The sequence below is a fragment of the Orbicella franksi genome, chromosome 7 (assembly GCF_964199315.1).
Source record: "Orbicella franksi chromosome 7, jaOrbFran1.1, whole genome shotgun sequence".
NCBI classification, from domain to species: Eukaryota; Metazoa; Cnidaria; class Anthozoa; order Scleractinia; family Merulinidae; genus Orbicella; species Orbicella franksi.
Window position 1 is genome coordinate 28,474,755 of NC_138151.1, and position 25,532 is coordinate 28,500,286.

The following is a 25,532-nucleotide window of genomic DNA, read 5'->3' on the forward strand; positions in this document are numbered from 1 at the left end:
TTCTGTAAACAATGTTATTGACATCAACCGCCTGTCAACAGCGTCTGAGAAATGTGTCGTTACCTGTCAACAATGGCCCCCGACTGTTTGAGCGCTACAGATGTGCAGCTGAAAACGAAAACAATACTTCTCATGATTATTTTATGAGCTAAGCTGCTAGCCTAAAGAGAAACAAATTAGTGTGGCCTAATTTAATGGCTGGAAGACCCAGTTTTCTCGAGGGGAGATCAGAGCACGTATGTTGGGCTAATGTCACTAATGGCTTTTAAAGAAGAGTTAATTGGTTGAACGTTTTTAAAAGATCCTTAGCTTACATTTGCTGCGTGAAGTGTTTCCAGTTGTTTGCTCTTCGGTTAGGAGAGACAGCAGAGGCTAAATAGACTTAGTCGCAGGCTTATGGCGGTGTGATTAATGGCGGGAATTTGCATCGTTTGTAAATCCAGTTTGGAATCGCCTGGAGAGGTGGTGAGTTTACGATCCGCGATAAATCATAATCCTTCGTCAAACGCTTTTGGATTTAATTCTGAGCCACTGTTTTGTCATCGACATTGCTTTATTTGCTCTGTGTGTTCGGCCACATTGGACGAGAAATGGGACTCGTGCGGGGTTTCCATTGAACATCGACTGTACTGCAAAACGCATTTCGAGAGTTCCCAAAATGATGCACTGATACAGGCACTGAAAAGCTTCAAAGCGAGAAGCCTTGCTTTAAAAGAAGCGCTTCAGGAAGAGAGCGTTGTCAGTGATTTTCAAGACGAATCAAGCTTTTATAGCAGGGTGTGCGCTTGCAGCGAACCGAAGTATGTTCAACGAGTGAGGGGATATTATTCCGAATGCACCGAAAAGGAATGCCCGCAGAGGGACTCTTTCACGAAAAGTCACGAGAATCGGTTTAAAAGCTACTGCGATCTTGGTTCAACTAGAATCAGTGGCCATGCAGCGGCTTCAGTAGCCCCCGACGATTTCTATCGACACTTCTTTTACGGAGTGAAACACTGGAATTTCTGTACAAGGGAAGAGGACATTGGTTTCGTGCTTATTACGTTCAGACCCGAGGCAAGCCCGCATTCAAAAGGTTATTTTAGGTGAGTAGTTAAAATTTCATATTGTCATGTGCTGAAAACGTATTGAAAGATAATGATTTTCTATTTTTTTTTTTTTTTTTGCTCGGCTTAATTTAATACGAATTTGCATTCACGTTATGTTTTATAATTTGTCGACCTTTTGAAATTGGCAATATTTCATCGATCCAGATGTGAATTGTGAACTTTTGCCAGCAAATAGTTTTTGTCGGAAAGCCAAATGAGAGATACCTGTGTTGAACGTTTTCAGGTTTTTTTTTCTTGCAAAGGCTATATTTAGAATAGAGCTATGATAATATTTTCATGTAAATATAGACCATGTGTTTTCCTTTTTCACTTTCCAATTTAAAATAATGGTCTTGTTTATTGAAAGATATATTGTGTAACTCTATAAGCTTGGTTAAATGTAATGGCCAATATTTGGTTGTTGATCAGTATCAACCACTGATGAAATATTATCCTTTACTATGTTTTTATTATGCAGCAGACCAAAAATGTTATTAACTTTGATCTAACTTTCACTCAACATGTATATCTTATTACTTATGGATGCTTAGCATGGAGTATTTTATTCTGTTAATCTAAGCAGCTGTAAGGCTTAATGGAAATATTTGAATGGATTTGAATGCCTTGTCGAAGTTCAAACTATGGCCATTGGCCGATAATGTTAACAAGCCATTTTGGCAAAATGTCCATGCTGCCAGTTTATGACTTAGCACAGGAAAGCATATTACCTTTGAAAAATTCACTAATAGAATAGATTATTTGGGCATAAATATTCTTTTCTTATTTCCTGTATTATTTACAGTAAATCTGACCTCATTTGTTCACTGAAACGCACGTTCAACTAAATTTGTGAAACATGTTCAACTAAACTTGTTATCAATTGAGTACAATTTTCCTATTTTTTGTAAAAAATATTAAGTTTAAAAATTCAGTTGTCATGGAATAATTTTTTATCCACTGAAAAAGGTTTGATGTATTTTAACAAGCAAAATTATCTTAAGATGATTCAGCCTTTGGCCTCATCAACTATTTTAAAAAGATATCAAGTTCATGTCTAATAATTGTAGTAAGCATAAATCTTTTTTTTTTTTTAATTGACATTCTATTTTTTTAACAGTACAATAAAATACATTACTTACAATACTACATACTTATACTAATAACAATACACTATGCCACTTATGGCTAATTACACGACATACTTACTGTACTTATGATACTGGTTACTTACACCACTGTCAATTACAATACTAAGTTAGCGTAAATCTACTAGCATTCTATCATGAATGCCGTTCACTGATTGGGCATACTACTTCTATCTATTCTGTTGTAGATAGTGAGTAGCCTAGCAGTGTGCGCTTGTTAACAATCTGGCGTCCATAGCGTTCTTTGTGTTTCGAAGTGTCTGTGAAAAGGATTTAGATTAAGTTTTGAATGATTGGTAGATTTATTTTAAACAATAAGATTATTTGCTCTTGATTTCTATGTGTGATAATTAACTTCAGCTGCATCATCATCAACTATCACATGATAGAAATCCTAAGCTCATAATCTAATGACTGCAAGTTGACTGAGAATTGTATTGGTTCTCTCCAACTGTTGAACCATATCTCTCACATATTCATTGCCTTTGTATAGTATGTGAAAATTATTATTGTTATTGTGAATTCTCCATGTAGGATTATGGTACGTTCTCCATATCACCTTATATTTGGACTGCTCTCGCCTTCAATTCACCACCATGGTAGTCTATCAAGTCGAGAAGATGTTATACAGTTTTTAAGCCAACAAGCAGATATCAAGACCACTATGAAACTCATTACTGCTCCATCTGCACCAGCAGAACTTCTCAAGATGGACAGTGTGAGTTTTTGCTTTTTTATTTTTTTTAAATAATCATCCCTTTATATACATCTATTAAAAGGGGACCTAGACTTGGACGAGGGAATCCCATATAAAAAGGATGGAGGTGCTCTTCGTACCTTTTAGGGGTTAAAAAGGGGGTTAATAGTACCTCTTAGGGTTTTCAGCCTCAAAGGGTCCACAGCGGGATCTTTTGCTGGACCTTAAAGGTTGTTGAGCCAAAAAAATCAGTGTCAGATAATATGTTGCTTTAGAATTCGTACCTCTTAGGGATACTTTTCAAAATGTCTGATGGACAACTACTAACATCCTTTAGAGATAATGGAGTTTCTCCCGTGCCCAGATCACATTTCTTGGAAAGTAGAAGGATCCTTTTATAATCCACAAGGTTGTTGAAAATTATGTCAAAAGTGCAGCTTTGTTCAACTTCTTTGCCATCCCCTGCTCCTCCCATTTTTGCATGCAGCAGAAACAAAACACTGTGTTACTGAACACTAACCCCAAAGGATCAAATTGGCCTTTCATGGTTACGCAATGTTGAACACGTACTGAAGTGGGTATCGAACAACACAGAAGATGTTGTGGAAATAATGGTCTACGACGAATTGAACATTTATTTCTCAAGTTACAGAAAATTAAAATTTGGAAAATCACAGAACAGAATCCTGATTTATGACATGTTTAACCAGCCATTTCTTATTTTGGTGAAAAAAGATAAGGCCATTCATGAATCACAAAAAGATCCTTTAGCACCCTCTTGGATGACCCTCTTGATCATATACTATGCCTATTGCATGCTACTTCTATTAGCATTTAATTACATGATGTCTGAACATTTGGCTGGTGGTTGAAGAGGGGCACTGTGAGAGTGGAGACTGTCTAATAGACAATGTCCATTGGAACGCAACATTATGACCTAAGTCAGTGGCCAGGGTCAATGAATTTGGCCCTTACCTTTAGTTATTTTTATTACTTTTATACATGTAAAAGGTAAAGACTGCATATGAGCCAAGTGGCCATCAGGCCAAAGCTTACATGTACCTCCAGTAGCATGAAGCCGCTAGGAATATTTCTATGCCCCAGCCCCCTGAATAGGATACTAGTTCATGGCAGAGTTACCCATGGCATTAAATTCGCCGATACCTATTTGTGCACCTGGGCAGAGAGAGACACCTTGAGAGTAAAGTGTCTTACCCAAAAACACAACACAGTGTTCCCAACAAGGGCTTGAACCCAGACCGTTTGATCCAGAGTCTAGCACACTAAGCATGAGGCTACCCCTTCTCCAACTTGTCATACATGTACATGTTGCAGTTAAAAATGTTCAGCAGGTAATTTTTTTTAACTAGGTAAATTTATTATTTAACTAGGTTTTTTTTTTTTTAACCAGGTAATTTTTCTCTTGCTCTGTTTCAGTCAACTAACTAAAAAGGGTTTTAATTTATGGGGTGTCGTTAAAAATAGGGGCCTGGTATTTTTAGGGGGCTCTAAAAAGAAAAGAAAAATAAAAAAAGGAGGAGAAAAATCTCATTTCCTACTCTTCTCTTCATCTCTCCCTGCTTACTTCTTCTTCTCTTTCACTATCTCCCTATTCTACGCCTACCTCTTCTTATTTTCCTATCTAATTATTAATTTCAAAGGAAGAAGGAAATTACAAGTACCTACCGTGTGTTGAACCCAAGACCTTCAGATTACATGTCCATCTCGATCTCCACTAGACTACACAGCTCAAGTTGAAAAAATTTCTTTTTTTTCTCCTAATTATTGCTTTTTTGGGTCCCAGACTCACCTCGGTCCAAATATCCAGGTAAAAAAATTTGTTTTAAAATTACCTAGTTAAAAAAATATTACCTAGGTAAAAATCAAATTTACCTGAAGAAAAAAATTACCTACAACATACATGTATACATCTTTTTTAACAGGTAAGGGTCTAATGTAAGTTTGAGGAAAATCTCTTTCTTTACAAATTTTGCAGGCATTCAACAAGCAAGCCTACAAATTTGGTGTGGTTTACATGAAGGAGGATCAACAAACTGAAGAAGAACTATTTGGCAATGAGACTCACAGCAAAGCATTTGATGATTTCCTTGATCTGTTGGGTCAAAGGATTCGACTGAGAGGTTTTGATAAATACCGTGCAGGCCTGGATGGCAATAATGACCTAACAGGAAAATATTCTGTGTTTACCAAGTTTAATAACAATGAGATTATGTTCCACGTATCAACACTTCTACCATTTGAAGAGTTTGACTCTCAGAAGGTAAGAGACAATATAATGTAACTTAATAAGGTGGTAGTAAAGAAAATATTGTTAATCTGTTGATCATGTGTGTGTAACCATGCAAGTTAGTTAATGAACATTGTACAGTCAAACCTCCAGATGCAACCACCTCTCCAAAGCGACCCTGGAGTTTTTCCAAAATACCAAAAGTTACCAAGTCACATGACTATATTTGGAACCTCTTGTAAAGCGACCACCTCTCTTAAGTGACTGCGACCACTTCTAAGGCTAAAAGTTTGAAATTCTCCTTTGTTTTTAACCCCCCATAAGTGACCATTTGACACATAATAGAGTGAAAATTGGATAATAAGGTGTTGTACATTATAACGTTATTATATTCCTGGATAGTTCAAGAGGGGGAGATTTCTCACATGGGAAGTTCAAGTACCAATCGATTTTTTCTCTAAAATGACTTTTCACCTGAATATAACATTTAAAACATGGGGTAAGTCTCTGCAGCTACCATAATTATGCTAATGAGGCCACATTTTGACCCAATATGGTGTATTCAGTAAGCTCTCGTAAGCGACCACCTCCTGTAGGTGATCACCCAAGCTTGGCATTTTGGGTGGTCACTTACGGGAGGTTTGAGTTTATTTGGTATGAAATGTTCTGGAAAAAAAAGTAATGCTAGTATTGTAAGTAGCATTAATATTGTAAGAAGATATTGCTGTTGTAAGTATTGTTAGTGGCATGAGGTAAGTTAGTAACGTGAAGTAACAAAACATGCAAGTGAAAGACTTGAGTGGTGTTTTGATGTGGTACACTTAATTCTAACTTGTTAATAATTTTTAAGCCTCTGGATAAAACCCTAGTGTGTGACCAATCAAATGAAAGCTATTGAGCAGTACTTTCATGTGGTATTGGTTATTATGCTGTACAAGGTGGTTCTAACTTTTAAGTCTGTGGATGAAACCCTAGTGTGTAACCATTCAATTATTAATAAGAACTTTCAAGCAGCACTTTCATCTGGTAATTATAATTATGCTTAACACTACAATTACAAGTATATACTTTAATATTATTAGTTACCAGCTATGACTGCCTAATAATTTTGTTTTTCTTGCAGCTTCAAAGAAAGAGACACATTGGCAATGATATTGTTTGTGTAGTTTTCATGGAAGCTACAAAAACCAAGTTTGTTCCTGACTGCATCAAATCAAACTTTCTCCATAGTTTCATCATTGTGCAAGTTGATGTCGAGAACAATCCCAACCTATACACAGTGAGGGCTTACTTAAATATCTTTATTCTGCATTCATTTTATCCAAGATTTCAGGACCCAAACTTACAATGGATTCTAAATAACATTGTTTGAGCCAAATATCAACAAACAAATAATTTCTAGTGGTACCATCTAAGTCATTAGGTCCTTATTTTTGCAGGTGTCTGTGGTGTCAAGGGATAATGTGCTGTCGTATGATCCACCTCTGCATGAGAGGCACATCTTTGAGAAGGTACGTTTTCCTGAAAATAGAAGATTTTCACAGTCTCTACAGTGTACTGTAGTCCAAAACATTAAATTTATTTTAAAGCAGCCATGTGAAAAAACCTGTACAGTTTATAACTCTAACCTTTTACAATTTCTCTTGAAGATTTGAGTTTTCTGGAGTCAACTGTAGCATCAGTCAAAATGGTCTGCAAATTATCCAAATGTTTCAGCAGTAATACATATGTAGCAAGTGGAATTTACAAATGTTGGTTCATGATTATTATATTATTGTTATTATAAATAATTATTATATTTATCACTATTGATGTCGGAAGATACATTTTTTTCTGTTTTCCCTCGGAAAATAAAATTTGATAATTTATGGTGTGAATTTACTGACTTATTTTATTGTGACAAATCACACTAATTGTGCATATGTACTTTATTGACTAACAATTATTTCTAAGAGGGTTTAATACTTTGTTATTTTAGAATGATGAGTTTAGAGACTGGATTCTTAGAAAGTTGATTCAAGGTGAACGAGCCTGCCACCGGTCTCCTAACTTTGCAAAATTACATGTGAGTGTAACAGATGCAACTGTTGGAACAATAATGATAAGTGATGTCATAACAAAGTAACTAATGACTTTTTTGTATTCAATTTGACGATCATGCTTCTATCATTTGTGAAAGGCATATGTTATATCATGGTTGGTATGAATTGTATCTCTTTTCCCCAGTATTTTTTCATGCTATGAAGAAAAAAAAATATTGTAGCATCGTGATAAACAAGCAGAAAATAAACAGTTACGTATTTATTCTGCAGTACTTCTCAATAGCTTTCATTTTAATGGTCGCACACTAGGGTTTCACTCCATGGACTTAAATGTTGGAACCACTTTATAAACAGTACCACATGAAAGTACTGCTCAATATCTTACATTTGAATGGTCACACACTAGGGTTTCATCAACAGACTGAAAAGTCTGAACCACCATGCACAGCATAAGAAACAGTTGTAACCACAAGAAAACTATGCACAATAGGTTTCATTTGAACAGTCATACAACAGGGTTTTGTCCCATGGTTGATTCTGAAAGATAAAAGGATAAGACAGAGTGGAGATGCCCCTGGCCTATTAAGTAAATTAAGTAAATTGCACTGATGATGAGGATAATGATGATGTTGATGATAAAACATTGATTTCTGTTGTTCATACAGGCTCGCACACGGACACTTATAATGGAAGGGCTTCTCAAGTCAGTTGCAAGGAGTTCACATTCTACCGAGGGTAGAAAAATTTCTCAAAGCTCAGCTTCACCAAGTGCATTTCATGACAGTCACATGACAGTTAGCCACGTGTCCAGGGATTTTAGCTCTCTCGGCATGGCAGGGCTAGATAGAGAAGACCTGGTAGCATTCCTAGTTGGTGAGACATTTGCTTTGTTAGTTGCACCTTGTGGAGTAATGTTTTGCTCTAGCACAGCGGAATGAGACACTTGACCCGACACGCACTTTACCTTCAAATAAATATTAAATAATAAATTGCGCTATTTAGAAAGGAATCCACGTCAGCCTTAGCTGGTTTTCATGCAGGTGTTCTATCCTGGTTGAATTGGAATTTGGAGATGTTGGTTTTTGTTAGTTTTTGTGGAGGGAGGAAAACTGCAGTAATGCGAGAACCAAGAGCAAAGTCAACCCACAAAAAGCAAGGCAAGAATAAAATCCAAACCACTTTGCTGTTAGCCTCTGACGCACACGCTCCTTGGGCTCATCATGCAATCTTTATCCCCAGAGAAGATTGTGTGACGAGCCCAAAGAGCTGATCTATGTAGGAGGCTACGTTGCTGTCCTACTTTCGCCTCCTCTTATTCGGGATTGTGAGTCATTTACTCATAGCTGAATCTTCTTAACTCTGTCATGATAATTATTTATGCTGAGCTTCGTCTACTCTTAGGAGACACTGATCCAAAGAGTTTCATTGGAGTCAAGTCCACGATGTCAGCTAAGAGCAAGTAAATAATAATATTGACCACTGTGCTTTTTGCATGTCTGTCAATGTTTTAGTTTACACGATAGTGAAGTTTCTGTTGTTTTCCAATGCACACAGCACGCAATGCATCCTGATGAAAACTGGGTCCTTATATTTATCCCCTCAACCTCCAGTACTAAATATGAATTCTTTCTAAGGACAAGTGTGATATTTGCTGGAATATTGCTTCAGTGTTGGAACAATGCAAAAACACCTTAGATCAATATTAGTGCCAGAGGCTTTTCATGTATGGTTTCCAAACGTGTTTGCTTGGGTGACCTGAAGCACGAAGATTTGTCCAGAAATGCATGCAGTAATGAAAATGGCATATTTGATGAAATTTTGCTGACGATATTGATGGATTTGATAACATTTGTCTATTTGTGGGAATTTTGTCAAAAGTGACAAAATCTGATGAAATTTCGCCAAGCCTGTTGGCAAAATAATACAAGTGAATAGACGTGACTGAAATAGCAGGGCCCCAAAAAGTTGACCAATTTGTCGAAAATAACGAAATTGGTGAAAGTGACAAATCTGACAAAATTTCGCCAAGCCTGTTGACAAAATAATGTGTGAATAGAGGTGGCTCTAATAGAAGGGCCCCAAAAAGTTGACGAATTTGTCGAAAATAATGAAATTGGTGAAAGTGACAAATCTGACAAAATTTTGCCAAGCTTGTTGACAAAATAATATGCGTGAATAGAGATGACTCTAATAGAAGGGCCCCCAAAAAGTTGACTAATTTGGCAAAAACGAACATTCACTCAGTTTGACGAAGTCTCGTCAAATCTACCAATTTTGTTACTGCATGCATTTCTGGACATACAACTGTAAGAGGAAGCATCCCACCGTATGAGTGAGGAAAAAATCTCTGGTACCCAGCGTAGGGAAGCAGATTCACAAGGACCATCAAAATGACTGTTTCACCATTTGTTGCATTGTCTCCTCAACAGAGTGTTTCACAACTTGTTCTCGCAAGATCTTGGTCATGTTTATGCACATTTACCAGTGAGCAAGAACAGCTCATCAACAACAGCCGCAGCTGCAGTGCCTGTGTTTAAACGCACAATCTCTTGGACTCGCACCAGTCCTGTGATACACACAGGGCTGCGCAGCGGCAAGGTGAACCTTGAGAAGATACGGCGGAGTAGGAGTGAGAGCGATGGTGCTCATGACGAGAGCGTGACATTAGAATCAGTCACAGATCTTGAAAACAAGAAGGAGCATGAGAATTCTGTGGCATTGTCACAGTTACAGTGTCCAGAGGTACAGAGCAAATGTCTTGGTTCTGGAGTGTTGTAAGAGTGCTATTATTTACAGTTATTTCTTTTGGTGGCCTTAAAAGAAAGAGGGTGGGTGAATTACAGAACACATAACACTAGTCTTATTAGAGGGAAAAAAGCAACTACAGAATGCTGGGCAACTGTGGACCACCTTATTTACATGTGTAATAAAGCATAAGACAATAGGCACTTTTGTGATTTAATAAGACGTACATAATGTATTCAAGTGGCCCTGCATTCTGTAGTGTAACTGTTTTGGAGCAAAAAGACTTCAAACATGTGTACACAGCAAAGTAAAGAATAACATTAAACTGGGAATGTAAAAATTTTTTGTGTTGATGAATACTTAAAATGTGACGTTAATTGTGTTTTAAACAGATGAATATAAAAAGGACAGGGGTACTCGTCGGGAAATTTTGAATAGATCCCCTAAGAGGTACCAAGATCCTGGTTTGTGGGCATGGCTTGAAAGTTTTTTTCACCCCTAATAGGTAAAGAACATTATCTCCTGTTATATTTTTTTGGCTCAATACCCTAAAAGGTACTGCAAAAGCTTCTGCTGTGGACCTTCTGAGCCTGAAATACCCTAAAGGTACCAAACCCGCTTCAATTTTAACCCCTAAAAGGTACTAGGAGCACCCCTGGCCTTTTTGGATGGGAGTCCCCCCTGAGTTAGAATCTTAATCCAGTCCCTTTATTCAAGTTCCACCATAGCAACATGTAGTTCCACAGTTATTATTCCACACCTGTCATGAAGTAATTTTCTCACTTCTATTTTGTTGTTGTTTTTTTTTTCAGGTTATTATTGTTAAGCAATTTGATAGTGATGTGTTTGAAGCACTGCTGGAATTTCTTCACATTGGATCATGTGATCTAGGATCCAGTCTCCTGCCTGGTTTACTCTCTGCTGCACACTATTATCAAGTAGAGGCATTATATGAAGTGTGTGTTGAGAGCATGAAGCGAACTAACAATGTGAGTTCCTTTATTGATTGATTGACTGACTGACTGACTGACCGACTGTCTGTCTGACTGACTGACAGACTTACTGTCTGACTAACTGACCGACTCACTCACAGACAAATGGATGGACTGACGGACAGTCTGAATAACCATCTGACTGGCTCACTGATGGACGGACCGACTGACTGACTAACTGACTGACTTCTCAGGGGGAGAGGGTACTCCCTTAAATGGGTTATATAGGTATGTGCAGCCCTAAAGGGTATGGTTTTTCAGCCGTTTTTGTCATAAATAGGGTATCGATTTTGGCCATTTTGGTCATAAATAGGGTATGGTTCTTACACTCTAGTCTTGAACTGGGTATGTTTTTTAGAAGAAGCTACCTTTTCATCATTATCAACAAGACCATCAACAAAAGCCTTCATAAATTATGTTAAATGCAACTGAGCCAGCCGCAACGGTCATAAATAGGATATCGAAGTTTTGGTCAGGTCATTAATAGGTTAGGGAAAATGGCAGATTTTGGTCATAAATAGGGTAAGGGTTTTAAGAAGCGGGCCGCACACCCCCACCCAATTTTTCTGGGAGTACCCCCCCCCCCTCTGGGACGGACTTATTGCTTTCTGGTTTGATTGTTTGATTTGCTGCTGTAGTTTCATTCATTGCAAGTGATTATTTTCATCATACCAACATATGACTCCCCTCGTGTGATCCTAAAGACAAACGTAATGCGAACTGACTTGTGTAGGTCCGGGCACGAGTTAACATAAGCCGGTCTGGAAAAAGTTATCCAACCCGATATAATTATGCCAGCAATTCATTCGGCACATGTAAATTATGAACAGTCACTAACTATAAAGACATTTTTCACAACTTGCAACCAAATCAAGCCTGGCAATGGCAGTATGATAAAATACTTACTGACAGAGTAAATTGGGGCTATTTTCACGTCAGATTCCTTCAGGGAAATTACTGGAATTTTGTTTTGACGCGAAATTGTGACAGACTGAATGCAAGTTCCCATCACAGTTAAATAGGAACTAAAAGAGGAAAAGATAGCTAAGGGAAATGTAGACAACAAACGCTGGTAAACGTATACAATTGACTTGTGTTGCTTTTGTAGGACAAAGTATTGGAGGATGTTGTGCCAAAAGGTGTTATAAGTCCTTCATTGAGAGCAAGTATACAGCCAGACCGCGTCACTGATACACAGTGCTAGCTGTTATTAGAGGACTAGCTAGACTGGGTAACAATGGAGTCAACAAATTGGAGTTGTTTACAGATGCATGCCTCTTGGACATATTCCAGCCCGTCTTCACCAACAAGATTTACTGTTTTTCTTTCAGTGACAGAACTGTTGTGTATTTGAGAGTTTAAAGGAGCTCAGTCACGGTTTGCGCATGTTGAAAAGTTTAGCCTCAATTTTTCAAATTCGTCGTTTGTAATCCGTGTCAATCTTCTCCATCCTTAGCCATCCTTGTTCCTTTGTGGTTCATCATTATCTCTCTGGTGTTGTTCTATCTTATTAAACTGTTATTTTCAGGTTTCCTGCCATTTAAAGGTAATTTTGTACGGAGCCAAAATAACTCAAAATACCGTGATTGAGCTCCGTTAAGTTCTGTCGTGAAATGAATCTTAAGTATTAGAATACGACACAACACGAATGTGTCAAAGTACAATATAACAAAAAACAACAACTAATTTATTGTATCGATCAGAAGGTTGAAGTTTTTCTCTCTCCCCCCCCCTCCCCTCACCTTTTCTCCCCTACCTTACCCTAGTAAAAAAAAACATAACTTTTACCGTATATTTAACAAAATAGACGTAATATATAAAACATTTCCATAAGATGGATTAGATAAGACTGCCATCAAGAGGCCTGCTAGATTCTGCGAGTCGACATTGCCAGGGGCTTGTATTTTCCCTGTTTTCCCGGCCGGTTTCTGGGTGTTGTTATCTTGCCCTTGAAAGTGGAAACTTATAGAGTATAGAGTAAGAAGGTATTAATGAATGGGGCGAAAAGTCTTCGAAGTGAAGGACAAACGGCCTGATTACCGGCTTTCAGTGGCTAGATATATGGTTAGTAAACATGGATTATGGGTGACCAGTGGTAGGTCTGTCTCAGTGTCAAGACTTACTTGAGTATGGTAGAGGTACATTTGAGTATAGTAGAAGTAAAAATTGTAAAGAATTTGCTCGTGTCTCAGTATCTCAAGTCACGTTGTTTCTGTCACTTGCAAAGAGTTGTAGTTTACTATATAGAATTAGATTTGCAGGAAAAGTTTTTAATTTATCAAGAAAACACGGTCAAATGGAATTTTATTATTTATAGAATATATTGCAATAAAATTTTAGAAAAGCAAATATAGTACTTAATGTTTTCTCTTGAGTTGAATTTGTACACAATGAAACTCCCTTTTTACGGAACACATAAGGTTAGGCATAAACTTATGTCTGTGCTACAAGTAGACAGGGGGCTCCTTTAGTCGGATAAAATATGACTGACATGTGGCAAGGACCAACTTTACATGCCCGCTTTAGAAGGCACAAAGCATGTCCTTTAGAGTTGTCCGTTTTAGGTACGATAAAGTGCTAAACTGAGGTCCTGCTTTATGGGTGTGGCTTTTTTCGGCTCAGCACCCTAAAGGGTTCCGCAAAAGCTTCTGCTGTGGACCTTTTGAGGCGGAACACCCTTTGCCAAAACCGCTTTTTGAACCCTTCAAAGGTAGGTAAGGTAAAAGGTAAAGGTAAAATCTTTATTTAGACACGGTATTTCCTTCAGGACTATACAATATTTAATTTAAATAAATCTAACTACCTAACTGATTTAATATTGTAAATAACTACTAGAATAAGAGAAATGATAAAAACCTGCTTTACAAGGAAGCCGTGTATAAAAACAAAATAAAATTTATATAAGACCACTGTCAAAATCATAGTTCTTCAACTCAGATTTAAATTGATTAAGGGAGAGCGATTGTCTAATATTCAAGGCTAGACTATTCCATAGTACAACTCCGCTGTAAGAAAGACTTCTTTTACAGTAATTAGTGTGGGGCTGTGGAATAGCAAGCGTACCATCACTATCTCTTAGCTTATAAGTCAAAGTATCGGAACGGAAGACAAAGCGTGAACAAAGATATTCCGGAACCATATTATTTACAATCTTGTACATCATTATTGATTTATTAACAAGGCGTTGACGGTCCAGTTTAACCCAGTTGACCATCCTCAACAATTCATCAGTATGACGATCGTAATTTGAAAAAGTTATGACGCGTGCTGCCCGATTTTGTAGGGCGAGCAACCCCGTCCTTTTTATGTCCCTCCGGGGGATTCCATAAGCTGTTTTCAAAATTGATTTCTTCAGAAATATGTGTTTGTTTTATGACTTCTATGGTTGTTTTCGTAACAACAATTGTACACCCAGTGCAAGAAACTTAAAAAATTTTCGAAAAATTTGTCTTTTACTTTCCAGTCTTCCTGACCTCAGTTTTGGTTTGAGTCACGATTCAATATATAGCTGTCATTATTTGATTGTGGACAGGAGTTTTATAACACTCATGGACTTTGCAAATCTCGAAACTACGATGTAGCCTGCAAAACAGGCGGATTAACGCTAGATGAGGCCTTTGTCAGTTCCACGGGAATCCGCGTGGACTCTGCGAGAAATCCGCGAGGAAGCCGCGCGTGAGGTTGTGGAAGTGGCTGAACTCGAGGTGCATTTTGGGAGTTATTCACCGTACATGCGCAAATAAAAAAATTGATACAAGAGTGATTCACATATAAAAGAAACCTGAAGATATTCGTTACGTTATGTTAGATCTTTTTACTATATTTTCTAAAGGGGGCATCGTTCTCTGGTGTTTTCAGGGGACATGCCAGTCCTTTACGCTTCCAGTCAATGAACTCATTCGCAGTGTTATTTTACAGGTAAGCTTTATTTTTGCCGGCGAGGAAGTTTCACATGTTGCAATTTGGTAGTTTTATTAAGTTTATTTTGATCAATTTTATCGTCCTAAAAGAAGCTTTCCTCTTTTTGCCATCATGTAGGAGCGCGGGGGAAATAATTCGTTTACTCATGGCTCTCTTACACTTAAATATAAACTTGACAACGAATTTGAATTGGTGTTTGTGGTAAGTATAAAATATGTTGCTTAATATCTTAATACTTGCTTTAAAATGTTAGTTTTCTTTGAATAATTTTTAATACTTCGTGCTTATAGGCTTAAGCTTAAATGTAAATTTTCATTACGCTATAAAATTTAGCTATGTTTTAGCTACGTTCAATCTCACAATTTGGTTCGAGTATAATATAGAACAGCAAGCAATATGAAGCAAAGGGAAGGAAAGTAATAAATGTGTTGTTATTGTTCACTTTACGCAGAAATATTTATTTTATAAGCTTAATAACTTCTATGTATCAATTAAAAAATAGAAAATATTTTTGGTGTTTCTATCAAGCTATAGCAACACAAGTGGAAGGTTGGGAGAACAATAAAATGCTGTGGAAACACAAGACACAGGCAGGTGGTTCCACAGCTTTTTCAAGTTCTCCCAAACTTTTTTGAGTGTTTCTATAACTTGGAAGAAACATAGAAAAAATGCGTTCCATTTCTTTCGGAAAACACTGCGAGAAAAAGAGTGGAAAATCTTTTGTTTAGTTTGATTATCAAAATGTAAAATCTCATCACTTGCACCATCATTGTATCAGCATACCCTTGATTGATACCCTGGATCGACACTTTGATCAACACTTAGATCGACTTCCTGATCAACACCTGGTCAACTCCCAATCGACACTTGATCAACAGTTAGTTGATAGTTGGCCTAGTGTTGACCGACTCGAGTACAGCGATAAAAAATTAGTTGACCATTGATCAAGTGTCAGCTGAGGTGTCGATCAAGTATCAACTCAGTGTATATCAAGGGTATTGATCAACACTTGACCGCGCATGCCTTTAGAGCCCATGATCCAACACATAATCCATGTTTTCTAAAAAGTCTTGTTTTTGTTTTGTAACATAATGCTTGATACCTTAAACTTATCCTTTGTTTTATTTGTTTTATTTTGTATGTTTTTTAACATTTTATCTTGCTTAATTAGGTTGCGTTCCAGAAAACGTTACAACTTTCATACGTGGACAAACTCCTGAATGATATCCAGCTGGAGTTTAGGAACAAATACAAAGATGACCTTGAGGCAGGAGTCATGAGAAATTATGAATTCAATGAGGATTTCAACAGACTACTGAAGGAAGCAGAATTGAGAAGCAAATTAGAATCCCAAGCACCTACAAGGATGAGAACCTTTGAAGAATCAAAGAAGTCACAGAAGACGGTGGCTTCTCTCAAGATTGGCAAAAATGAAAAGAACAAGGAAAGTGCTAAAAATTCCAAGAAGGGAGGATCTAAGAACAAAAAGCCAGAAGTAATGGAAGAAGGTATTAAATACAGCAGGATATTACATGTACATGGCCACCTGGAGATACAAAATTTCTCTTTGAGTGGTGAAAAATGAGAAGAGTAATTTTGTATCTCCAAGTGACCTTGCAATTTTTTGTTTATTATATGAAATTCTCACAATCTATAACAATGTTCTAGGTGATTTTCTGAAGATCTCCAACTACTTTCTGGAAATTTTCAAAGTTTCTTCTAAGGTTTTCTGAAGGTCAGAGGATTGTTTTCAAACATTTCCCGAAAATTTCCAAGGATTTCCAAAGGTTTTTGAAGATTTCCGACGATAACCAAAGATGTCCAAAGATTTCCGATCATAACGGAAGAAGATGCAAAGATATTTCGATCTTACACCTACAAATTTAAGTGCAGTTAAAGATACAAAAATGATGTCAAAAATGATGTCTTCAAATGTGGTAAAAAAGGGAAAGTCGGCATACAGGCCAAGTGGCCCACCAGGCCGGAGCTTATCCCGGTTCATGTAGTATGAAGCAACTAGGAGTATTTCTGCTCCCTCCTGGATGGGATGCTAGTCCATTGCAGGGTTAACTCCAGCATTAAGTTCGCCGATACCCATTTATACACCTGGGTAGAGAGAGTCACTGTGAGAGTAAGAACTGTCTTGCCCAAGAACACAACGCAATGTCCTCAGCAAGGGCTGGAACCTGGACTGCTCGACTTGGAGAAGAGCGCACTAACCATGAGGCCACCAGGCCTTCCAGACCACACCTCCCATAATGTGGGATATCATTTTTATTGATTTCTCAATTTGCTACCACTCAGTATACCACCAAGTTTTATATAATAAAAGAGGACATCTTTAAATTGTGGCACAAAGATATCAATTTTATTTAACATGGTAAAAACAATATTTTACAAACAAGTGCAGTGAGTGAGTAACATATTGCTTTCAAGTTGAGAAAATAAATTCGTATTTTCAAGCCTGCCTCTAATTTTATTTTTATTGTATAGACAAATTAACTGTTTGCACAGACAACTGTGAAAAAGCAGGAAATGATGTCATCAATGTCATCACTAATGAGGATACGAAAAATACACCATTCAAGTCTTGGATGTAGTTTCATATGAATTTTATGAGTGGTGTATTCCAAAGGGAGAGAAATTTATTTTTTGGTTGAACACCAATATGGCTGCCACTACTTCATGTGAAAGGTTCCATAGCAGCTGCGAATAGTTCATATCAACTCCTGAGATAACATTACAATGCACATGCTTACTGTCATTTCTCTAGTCAAAACAGCTGAGTCAAAGCCGGCCAATGCCAAACCTTCCTCAGCAGACACAGTCAATGGTGTGATGAGCGAAGAGATGATTAGAATGAACATTGAAAAACTGAAGAAGAGAGCTGCCCCAAAACCACAGAAGGCTCCAACAAACAGGTTTGTAAACTTTGTTACAGTTTTCAGTGAATAACCTTTGATTAGTGCTCTCAATAAGATCCAGTGTCCACTGGAGCTTTGTGGGGTGCTCTGAATTGCCAGCTATGTTGACTTAGCAGTTGTCAAAAATGGTCCCTCCAGAGGATGTTGCTGTGGGCTTCTTGCATTATTTTCTGATGGGTGTTGCATGAGAGCAACCACCTACTTCCAGTCATTCTGAAAGCACTTTGATTGAGGCCATGCCCAAAAAAATACCGTACCAAAATTTCATTAGTGAAAAATCCTGCTGGTTGAAAGTTGGCATGTAGAATGTGATATTTCACTAAGCCAGGTGGGCTGAAGGTTACAAAGTTAGGACTTCTCAACCCTGAATTGGTAAATAAGTAGTGGTCTTTTTTTTTTCCCACAAGCATGAAGAAGTCTTGTTCACTCAAGGTAGTTATTCTTCATCTGGTTTCGTCTGATAACAGAAAAAAACGTGATTATAAGGGATTTTTAACAAGATTGTGTTGTACATAATACAGTGCTTTTTTTTGAGTGGGGGATAGGAGGGGGAGCTGTTTTGGACAAAACATTATAGACTTGATATTGATAAGCACAAATGAGATACAGTGTATAATTGTTGATTGAAGTACTTCTGTCCACAGTAAAGGTTCCCCTGCATCAGCCAAAAAGAAGGGTAAGGAGGCCAGAAGGTGGGACAATGCTGGAACTGCACAGGAAGGAAAGAGTTTGGACTACAGCAGCTCCAATGGTAATCAAGCAAATGAAAATGATGATGAGGAGGACCTCGAAAATCTGGTAAGACACTGTATGAGAGATATTTATCCCTGGAAGGGGGGGGGGGGGGGATACTCTTCAAAGTTTTATACAGGAGGCTCTGCCCTGAAGTCCAGCCCATTACCTTTTTGTACACCATTTTGACAGCATACCTTTAGTTGAGTAATGCCCCTTAAACTGACCTTAACTGGCCTTTATTATGAATAATTCATCAAAACAGGAAAATTCATTGTCATTTTTATAAATTAAATGATACAGCCATAATGTGCGTCTGTTTGAAATATGGTAACTAAACCTAAATGACAGATTTTCCTACCCTTTCGTATACCTTCACTTGTGAAATCCCTATCTTTTCCTATACCTGAAGCCTGAAAAAGGCACCCCTTTCAGGCAGGGCCTCTCCATATAGTCCATTATTGAGAGTACCCCTGCTGGGTATTTATACCCCGGCAATATGTTCTTATATCTAGACACAAGTGTTTACTGGAAAATACACCACTTGTAAAATTAACGCAAAACTTGATCCATTTGTAGCGTCCTATTGTTGGTACAATGCAAGGTGAACTTAAACCCATGGAATATGACTCTGAGTCTGAGGAGGAAGATGTAGAAGAATTGAGCTCTGATGGTTCAGCTGCCAAGCAAAGGTGCGAGAAAAGTAACTATCATGATAGACAAGTGTTGTCTTGTGGAATATTCAACTAATAGTGCAAGAAAGGGCACTGACTGTTTGCAGTTATTTCTCTCGATATTTGCCAAAACTTTTGTAAGCAAGTCTGTGTACAGTTCATTCCATTTTATATATTTTCCAGTAGTTTATTTAGCTTTGTTTGGATTTTTGTAGCAAGTCTTCAGGCCTTGGTGGAGGGCTCTTCTCTTTCTTCAAAGGCTTGGCTGGACAGAAGACCCTCACTCTTGATGACATCACCCCAGTGTTGGACAAGATGAAAGAGCATCTCATTGGTAATGTGTTTGAAGTGCTGGTTGTCATGATGTGCTCTTTCGACCCATGCTCCATCAAAATTACTCCATGTCCTTGATTTTCAGTGATCAGAAATGACAGTCAATGATAAGCTTTCATTCAGGTAGTGATATAGGGTAGTGGGCAGGTCTAAGCTAACTTACAGTGATAATGGTGGTTATTATGCTGTGTAGAAATGTTATTTAAGCTCAAGTGTGTATAAGTAGTGGATGCCAATATATTTAATAGGCTGCTGGAAAATGAAATGCAGTGGTAGAGGGCAAAGTATATCTTATGTCCATGGGACGTGTCATTGGGGTCGTGTGTGGGGGGTTGGTGGGGGGGTGGCTGTAGTGTGAGTAGCCAATCTCAGAATACCCCTGGCACCAATCATTGTTGATGATGCTTTAACTGTTTATAAATAAAGTTTGTACTGTATGTATATATGTATGCAACTATACAACAAGATGCACAAACCCCCTGAATTACCCATTTTAAAAATGATATATATAACCCTTACCTTCCATGCTTCCTTCTTCACAGCCAAAAATGTTGCAGCCGACATCTCAGAGAAGTTATGTGACTCAGTGGCTACTAAACTAGAAGGCAAAGTGCTAGGGACCTTCAGTGGTAAGACAGCAGTACAGAAACCTTGGTTTAGATTGTATTAATTTCTATCTTTATTCACCATGTTGTTAATCATGTTGCATTGTTTGTTGAAGGTATCACATCAACAGTGAAAGCTAGCTTGGAAGAGTCTTTGGTGCAGATTTTGTCTCCGCGCAGGAGGATTGATATACTGCGTGACACAATGGATGCCAAGAAGCGCGGCAAACCCTACTCTATCACCTTCTGTGGTGTTAATGGTGTTGGAAAATCTACCAATCTGGCCAAGGTAATTAACAATGTAGAAATTACAACATCACTGAAAGAAAGTGGCTATTTGATAGTTTTTATTTGAATGAACACACACTAGGACTTCATCTACAATAGTTTAGTTTAAAGATAGAATTCATTTTTACTGCATGATAAACAATACAATATAAACTCACTGTAGTTCAGAACATGAGCTATTTGATGGTTTTTATTTGAATGACCACACACTAGGACTTCATCCACAGAAGTTTAGTTTAAAGCTAGAATTCATCTTTACTGAGCGATAAACTGCGAATACTATATAAACTTGCTGTAGTTCAAAACATGTAAATGCCACTTGAATGGTGACCCACCTGGGTTTCATCTCCAGATTTAGAAGTTCTATCGGCACCACTCGATAGCTTTCATTAAATAATATTAGTGGCCACATGCTAGGGTTCCATCAAGACTTTCCTTTGCAAAACGTACTAGCTAACAGTACAACATGAAAGCACTGCTCAAGAACTTCACACACTAGGGTTTCATCTACAGACACGAATGTAGAACCACCTTGTACAGTGTTACATTAATAAACAGTACTTGAGTACCACATGAAAGTACTGCTCAGTAGCTTTCATTTGAATGGTCACACACTAGGCTTTCATCAACAGGCTTAAAGCTAGAACCACCCTGTGCGGCATAATAAATAGTACCACATGGAAGTACTGCTGAATTGTTGCTTTCATTTGTAGTGGTCCCATGAAAAAGACAAAACCTATAACACTATGGAAATGAAAGAGTAAGCCAGGGTGACATGTAGACATGAGACAGTTCAACAGTCTAATGTTTTGCTCGATGCCATCCAAAAAGTCGAGCAACAAGCAACCTCAGTGAACAACAGTTCAGACATTATTTAATAGAAATCCTTTTATCCTCTCAGATCTGCTTCTGGTTGCTTGACAATGGTTTCCGTGTGATGATTGCAGCCTGTGACACCTTTCGTGCAGGAGCCGTGGAACAGCTGAGGACCCATGTGCGTCATCTGAACGCTCTTCATCCCCCTGCTGGTGGGAGCGGGCCTCCATCTGTGCTGCTGTACGAGAAGGGCTATGGTAAAGATGCTGCCTCCATAGCTATGGATGCCATTAATTTTGGTGAGCTTGATTGTTAAAAAATTGTGTTCAATGAGTTGTAGAGGTGCAGTAGTGATTGAGAGCTAGGCCACGGGTGGTCCCTCTGCCGCTTAGTCTGCCGTGCACGACATGAAAGAAAACTGCAAGAAAATAATGGCCGTGTGAAACCCTGGGGATGAGAAGCGCGCAAAAGAAGGTCTACTGGTAGTCTATTTCTCGTCACACACGACGGATGAAGCAAAAGAGGAAGGACTCGTGGTCTATTGCAGTCCTAGTCCGATTATTCTTTTGTATTCTAGTATAAGACTCTTAACTGTTACATTGCCTTTTTCTGCACAGGCTAACCTTATGGCCAAAATTGCATGGAGGGGGCTTGGCTGGGGGAGGAAGGGTTGGGTGGAGGGGGGGGAGGAAGGGTTGGGTGGAGGGGGGGGGGAGGGGAGAGAAGCACCCAAGGATGAGGCCTTCCTTTTTTACTTTTACGGTCTATGGTACCTTAAACACATTGTAGTTTGACAGTTAGAGTGGTTTTCATTTGAATGTCAAAAGTAATCGCTTTAGTTTTCTTATCCAATCAGAAGTAAAACCAAAACCAATCGTGACTCTCTCGCACACGTTTTCCCGCGCTTCGCATCACCTACATGAGTTTGCTTCAAGTTTTAATTGGTTCAGTGGATTGACTATGTCCTTTGTGATTGGCCAGAGTGATTATTTTGCTTTCACAAACACGTCACCTCAGGGGTTTCATTGATGTTTCAGCAGGAAGGCAAGTGGTTTTCACAGTCGGGCTAAACGTTCTGAACTGGATTCCCTTATAAGAAAAACTTACGTCTAGATAGTCAAACCAGGCGGGCAAAATTGTCCTCACAACCAGTCAATTTTTTCGGTGCCTGGCCCGTAATGAGACCCCGGAAAACTCAATTGTAAACTGCTATATAGTAAAAAAAAAAAAAAAAGCTCATTGTCTGTCAATTGGTATTCAGCCAGGGAGCAGCGTATTGATGTTGTCTTGGTGGACACTGCTGGACGAATGCAAGATAATGAACCCCTGATGAGGGCTCTCTCAAAGGTTAGCTACCTATTAGTGTACTAACTGTAAAGAGTTTGTTCAGCTTGGGCGAACTCGGAGATAAAGTTTGGATGATCTGGGAATGTCGAGATTTGAAGCAAGTCAGGTTACCGTAAATCCTCGAATTAGTGCCCCCCCCCCCCCATCGAATAAGCGCCCCCCCTTCCCTCCTCCCATTTTGTAGACGAGTAATGAGACAACAAAGGTTCTAATACTACGTGACGTAGTATTAGATTTGTACATTGTTTCAGTTTGTGAACACGTTAAGTGAGCACGTTGAACACGTTAAGTACTAACGGTGCCGCGATTTAAACTTTAGGATCAGCTTTTTACGTCGATAAAGAGCTTATGTTGTTGCTAACGCGCAGATGATGTATTAAAAAAAATTATCATGTTAGGCCACGATTTGGGAAAAATTAAATAAGCGCCGCCCCTCGAATAAGCATCCCCTGTCTTCTTCTAAATTTGAAATAAGCGCCCCGAGCGCTAATTCGAGGATTTACGGTAACCCTTTGCGGTAACCCATGTTTGGTAAAAAAAAAATGCACTTTAGATATGAATTCACATGTGTACGGGTCAGTATATAGATCAGTAATGCTAGGTCGTAAAAATATTTACCAGAAGCCTAAATTTCAGTCTTTTCCACTCGCTGTTTCTTTTGGGTATATTTGATTTTCTTCCATTCGGAAGTTATTTAACTGAGTTGTACATCTTCGCCAAATAACTAGTAGGTTTGTCTTGCCTGAACTCCTTTCAAAAAGTTTAAATCTGTCTGCAGACCTAGAATACTTAAGCCTGCAAACTGAGCCACCTCGTATTTCTTCCAGCTGGTTTGAGGGCGATGATAAAGCGGCTGTGTTCGCTTCGTTCCCCTAGTACGAAGCAATAAAATGGAAAGAATAATACTGGTTGACTATGCACGCTTTATGCTTCATGTCTGCGTTTGGTTTGTTTTTCAGCTGATCAAGCTCAATTCTCCTGACCTGGTTCTGTTTGTCGGGGAGGCCTTGGTGGGGAATGAGGCAGTGGATCAGCTGAAGAAGTTTAACCAAGCACTGGCTGACTTCTCCATGGCTGAAAATCCGCGTTTAATTGACGGCATTCTGCTCACTAAGTTTGATACCATTGACGACAAGGTAAGTTGCATAATCCTATGATGTTTAGTTGATATATTTGTTTCTTTCAGTTTAAGTGGCCAGTCCTTATGAACAATATTAGTATTTACGCGTACATGCAAAATTGTTCCAAATTGTTCTAAGTCTTTGCCCAAGCCAAAGTTGCTTGTGCAGAGATGTTTGTAGAGCATCAACACTATGGGCCCCTAAAGTATGTTCTTTAAGATGTTTATCTCATTGTTCTCCGAGGTTAAACACATTCAGATTTGTGTTACACGTGCACATTCATTTATTTTCCCCTTGCTTTGCTCGCTGATCCATGTCTATAACTCGATCATCAACAAATGTCTTGATCTTGAAAAAGAGTTGGTAAATTACATGTACGATACAACTTCTTTTTATTATTTTAACGTGTGTATCGGAAAAGAAATATACATTAATAGGCCACTTCCGAGTTGCCTTTTGACTCTTGGTCAAAACGAGTCTTTGAACGAAACCATTCATACTGTGTTCCGCCTACAGGTTTATTTCCACATTTTCGTGCAAATCAAACATGAAAGTCATGGTAGTCATGGTAATTTTTCTTGGCAATTCTGACCAAGGGGGGAAGGTGCAATGAGGTTAACCCAATGTGAAGCACCAACCCGTGAGATAAGGCCAGACCACAACACCGGGAACAACGTACCCTACTCTTTTCGATTAGTGTGTGGGTTCTTTAACGTCTCCTGCTAACCTTGTAACACTGAAGATGCAGGAGACGGGGCCTACAGTTTATAGTCCTTATCAGAGAACATTTGAACGTCTAACCATTTGCAGATGTAATTACAAAGGCAGCACATTCTCCTCGGTTATTTTAAGACCCTGAGTGTTGGTCCGGTCTCGGGCTTGAACCCTCGACCTTCCGCACAGCAGACTGACGCTCTACCAACTGAGCTAACCAGGCCGCGGTTAAAAGGTTTTGTAACTCGGAAATGGCTTATTTGAAGTTTTCCTCCCCTCTTTAATGTACAGAAACTGAGCAAAGTTATTTTCTTTTATTCTCTTCGTCTTTCACGTGTTCATATTCATCATTATGTCAAGCTTAAGAAATACAAAAGTCTTTTCGCTCTATTGTTAGGTTGGTGCAGCTATTTCCATGACATACACCACTGGCCAACCGATTGTGTTCGTGGGCACAGGTCAGACCTACAGTGACCTCAAGAGTCTGAATGTCAAGGCCGTGGTCAATGCCTTGCTGAGGGCCTGAGCACGAAAGCTTTTGCTTAACAAAACGTAATGTTTCCCTTGGTTATAACCAGTAGTTTTTCCTGGCGGGAACGTTTTAGTTACCGTGGTTACAAGTCCATCACTTGACGCCTCTCTTTTTATTAAGTCCTTCTACTGCTGAAATTCTAAACAAGTAATTGCAAAGAAAACGGGTTGTGGTATTGTGTTGGTAACAGGTTTTAAGACTCTTTACGGGTTTGGTAAAATATCGTAACAGGTTTAACCAGATACCATAACAGGTTTGACACAATATTATAACAGACTAAACATTATACCAAAAGTTAGAATGTTTGTAAAATTTGTGGCTATGCCCTCCAGACTTTACACCAATGGAGTAACCTGGCAAAGTGAAAATTCTAATCCCCTCCGCTCACCCCACCGACAGACTTGCCTGGAACAATTGAAAACCAAGGGAAAACACTATGGTATGAGAATAAGAAAACTTCTTTCATTCTTCAAAGGCAAAACGTAAAAAAAAAAAAACGATATGTATTAATAAAATTTAAATTAAGAGCGACTTGTTTTGTATGAATGTGTTTTCTCTTCCCTTTTTA

General features: G+C 38.5%; 2 protein-coding genes across 2 annotated transcripts; both read left to right on the forward strand.

The window, feature by feature from the left end:
* The first annotated feature begins 411 nt into the window (after positions 1–411).
* Positions 412–13,306, forward strand: LOC145493530 (uncharacterized). The gene is made up of 11 exons (XM_081473032.1): positions 412–1,085; positions 2,768–2,951; positions 4,927–5,211; positions 6,302–6,457; positions 6,618–6,689; positions 7,157–7,243; positions 7,886–8,093; positions 8,622–8,679; positions 9,650–9,962; positions 10,778–10,954; positions 12,066–13,306. The coding sequence occupies exons 1-11, from the start codon at positions 412–414 to the stop codon at positions 12,159–12,161; spliced, it is 2,310 nt and encodes a 769-aa protein (XP_081329158.1). The 3' UTR covers positions 12,162–13,306.
* A 1,406-nt stretch (positions 13,307–14,712) lies between these two features.
* LOC145493531 (signal recognition particle receptor subunit alpha-like) lies at positions 14,713–25,514 on the forward strand. The gene is made up of 13 exons (XM_081473033.1): positions 14,713–14,875; positions 14,996–15,079; positions 16,050–16,386; positions 17,652–17,799; positions 18,447–18,600; positions 19,114–19,226; positions 19,424–19,542; positions 20,084–20,170; positions 20,263–20,435; positions 21,336–21,549; positions 22,512–22,597; positions 23,557–23,733; positions 24,830–25,514. Exons 1-13 carry the CDS (start codon positions 14,759–14,761, stop codon positions 24,956–24,958), a joined length of 1,938 nt encoding a protein of 645 aa, XP_081329159.1. The 5' UTR covers positions 14,713–14,758; the 3' UTR covers positions 24,959–25,514.
* Positions 25,515–25,532: the final 18 nt, after the last annotated feature.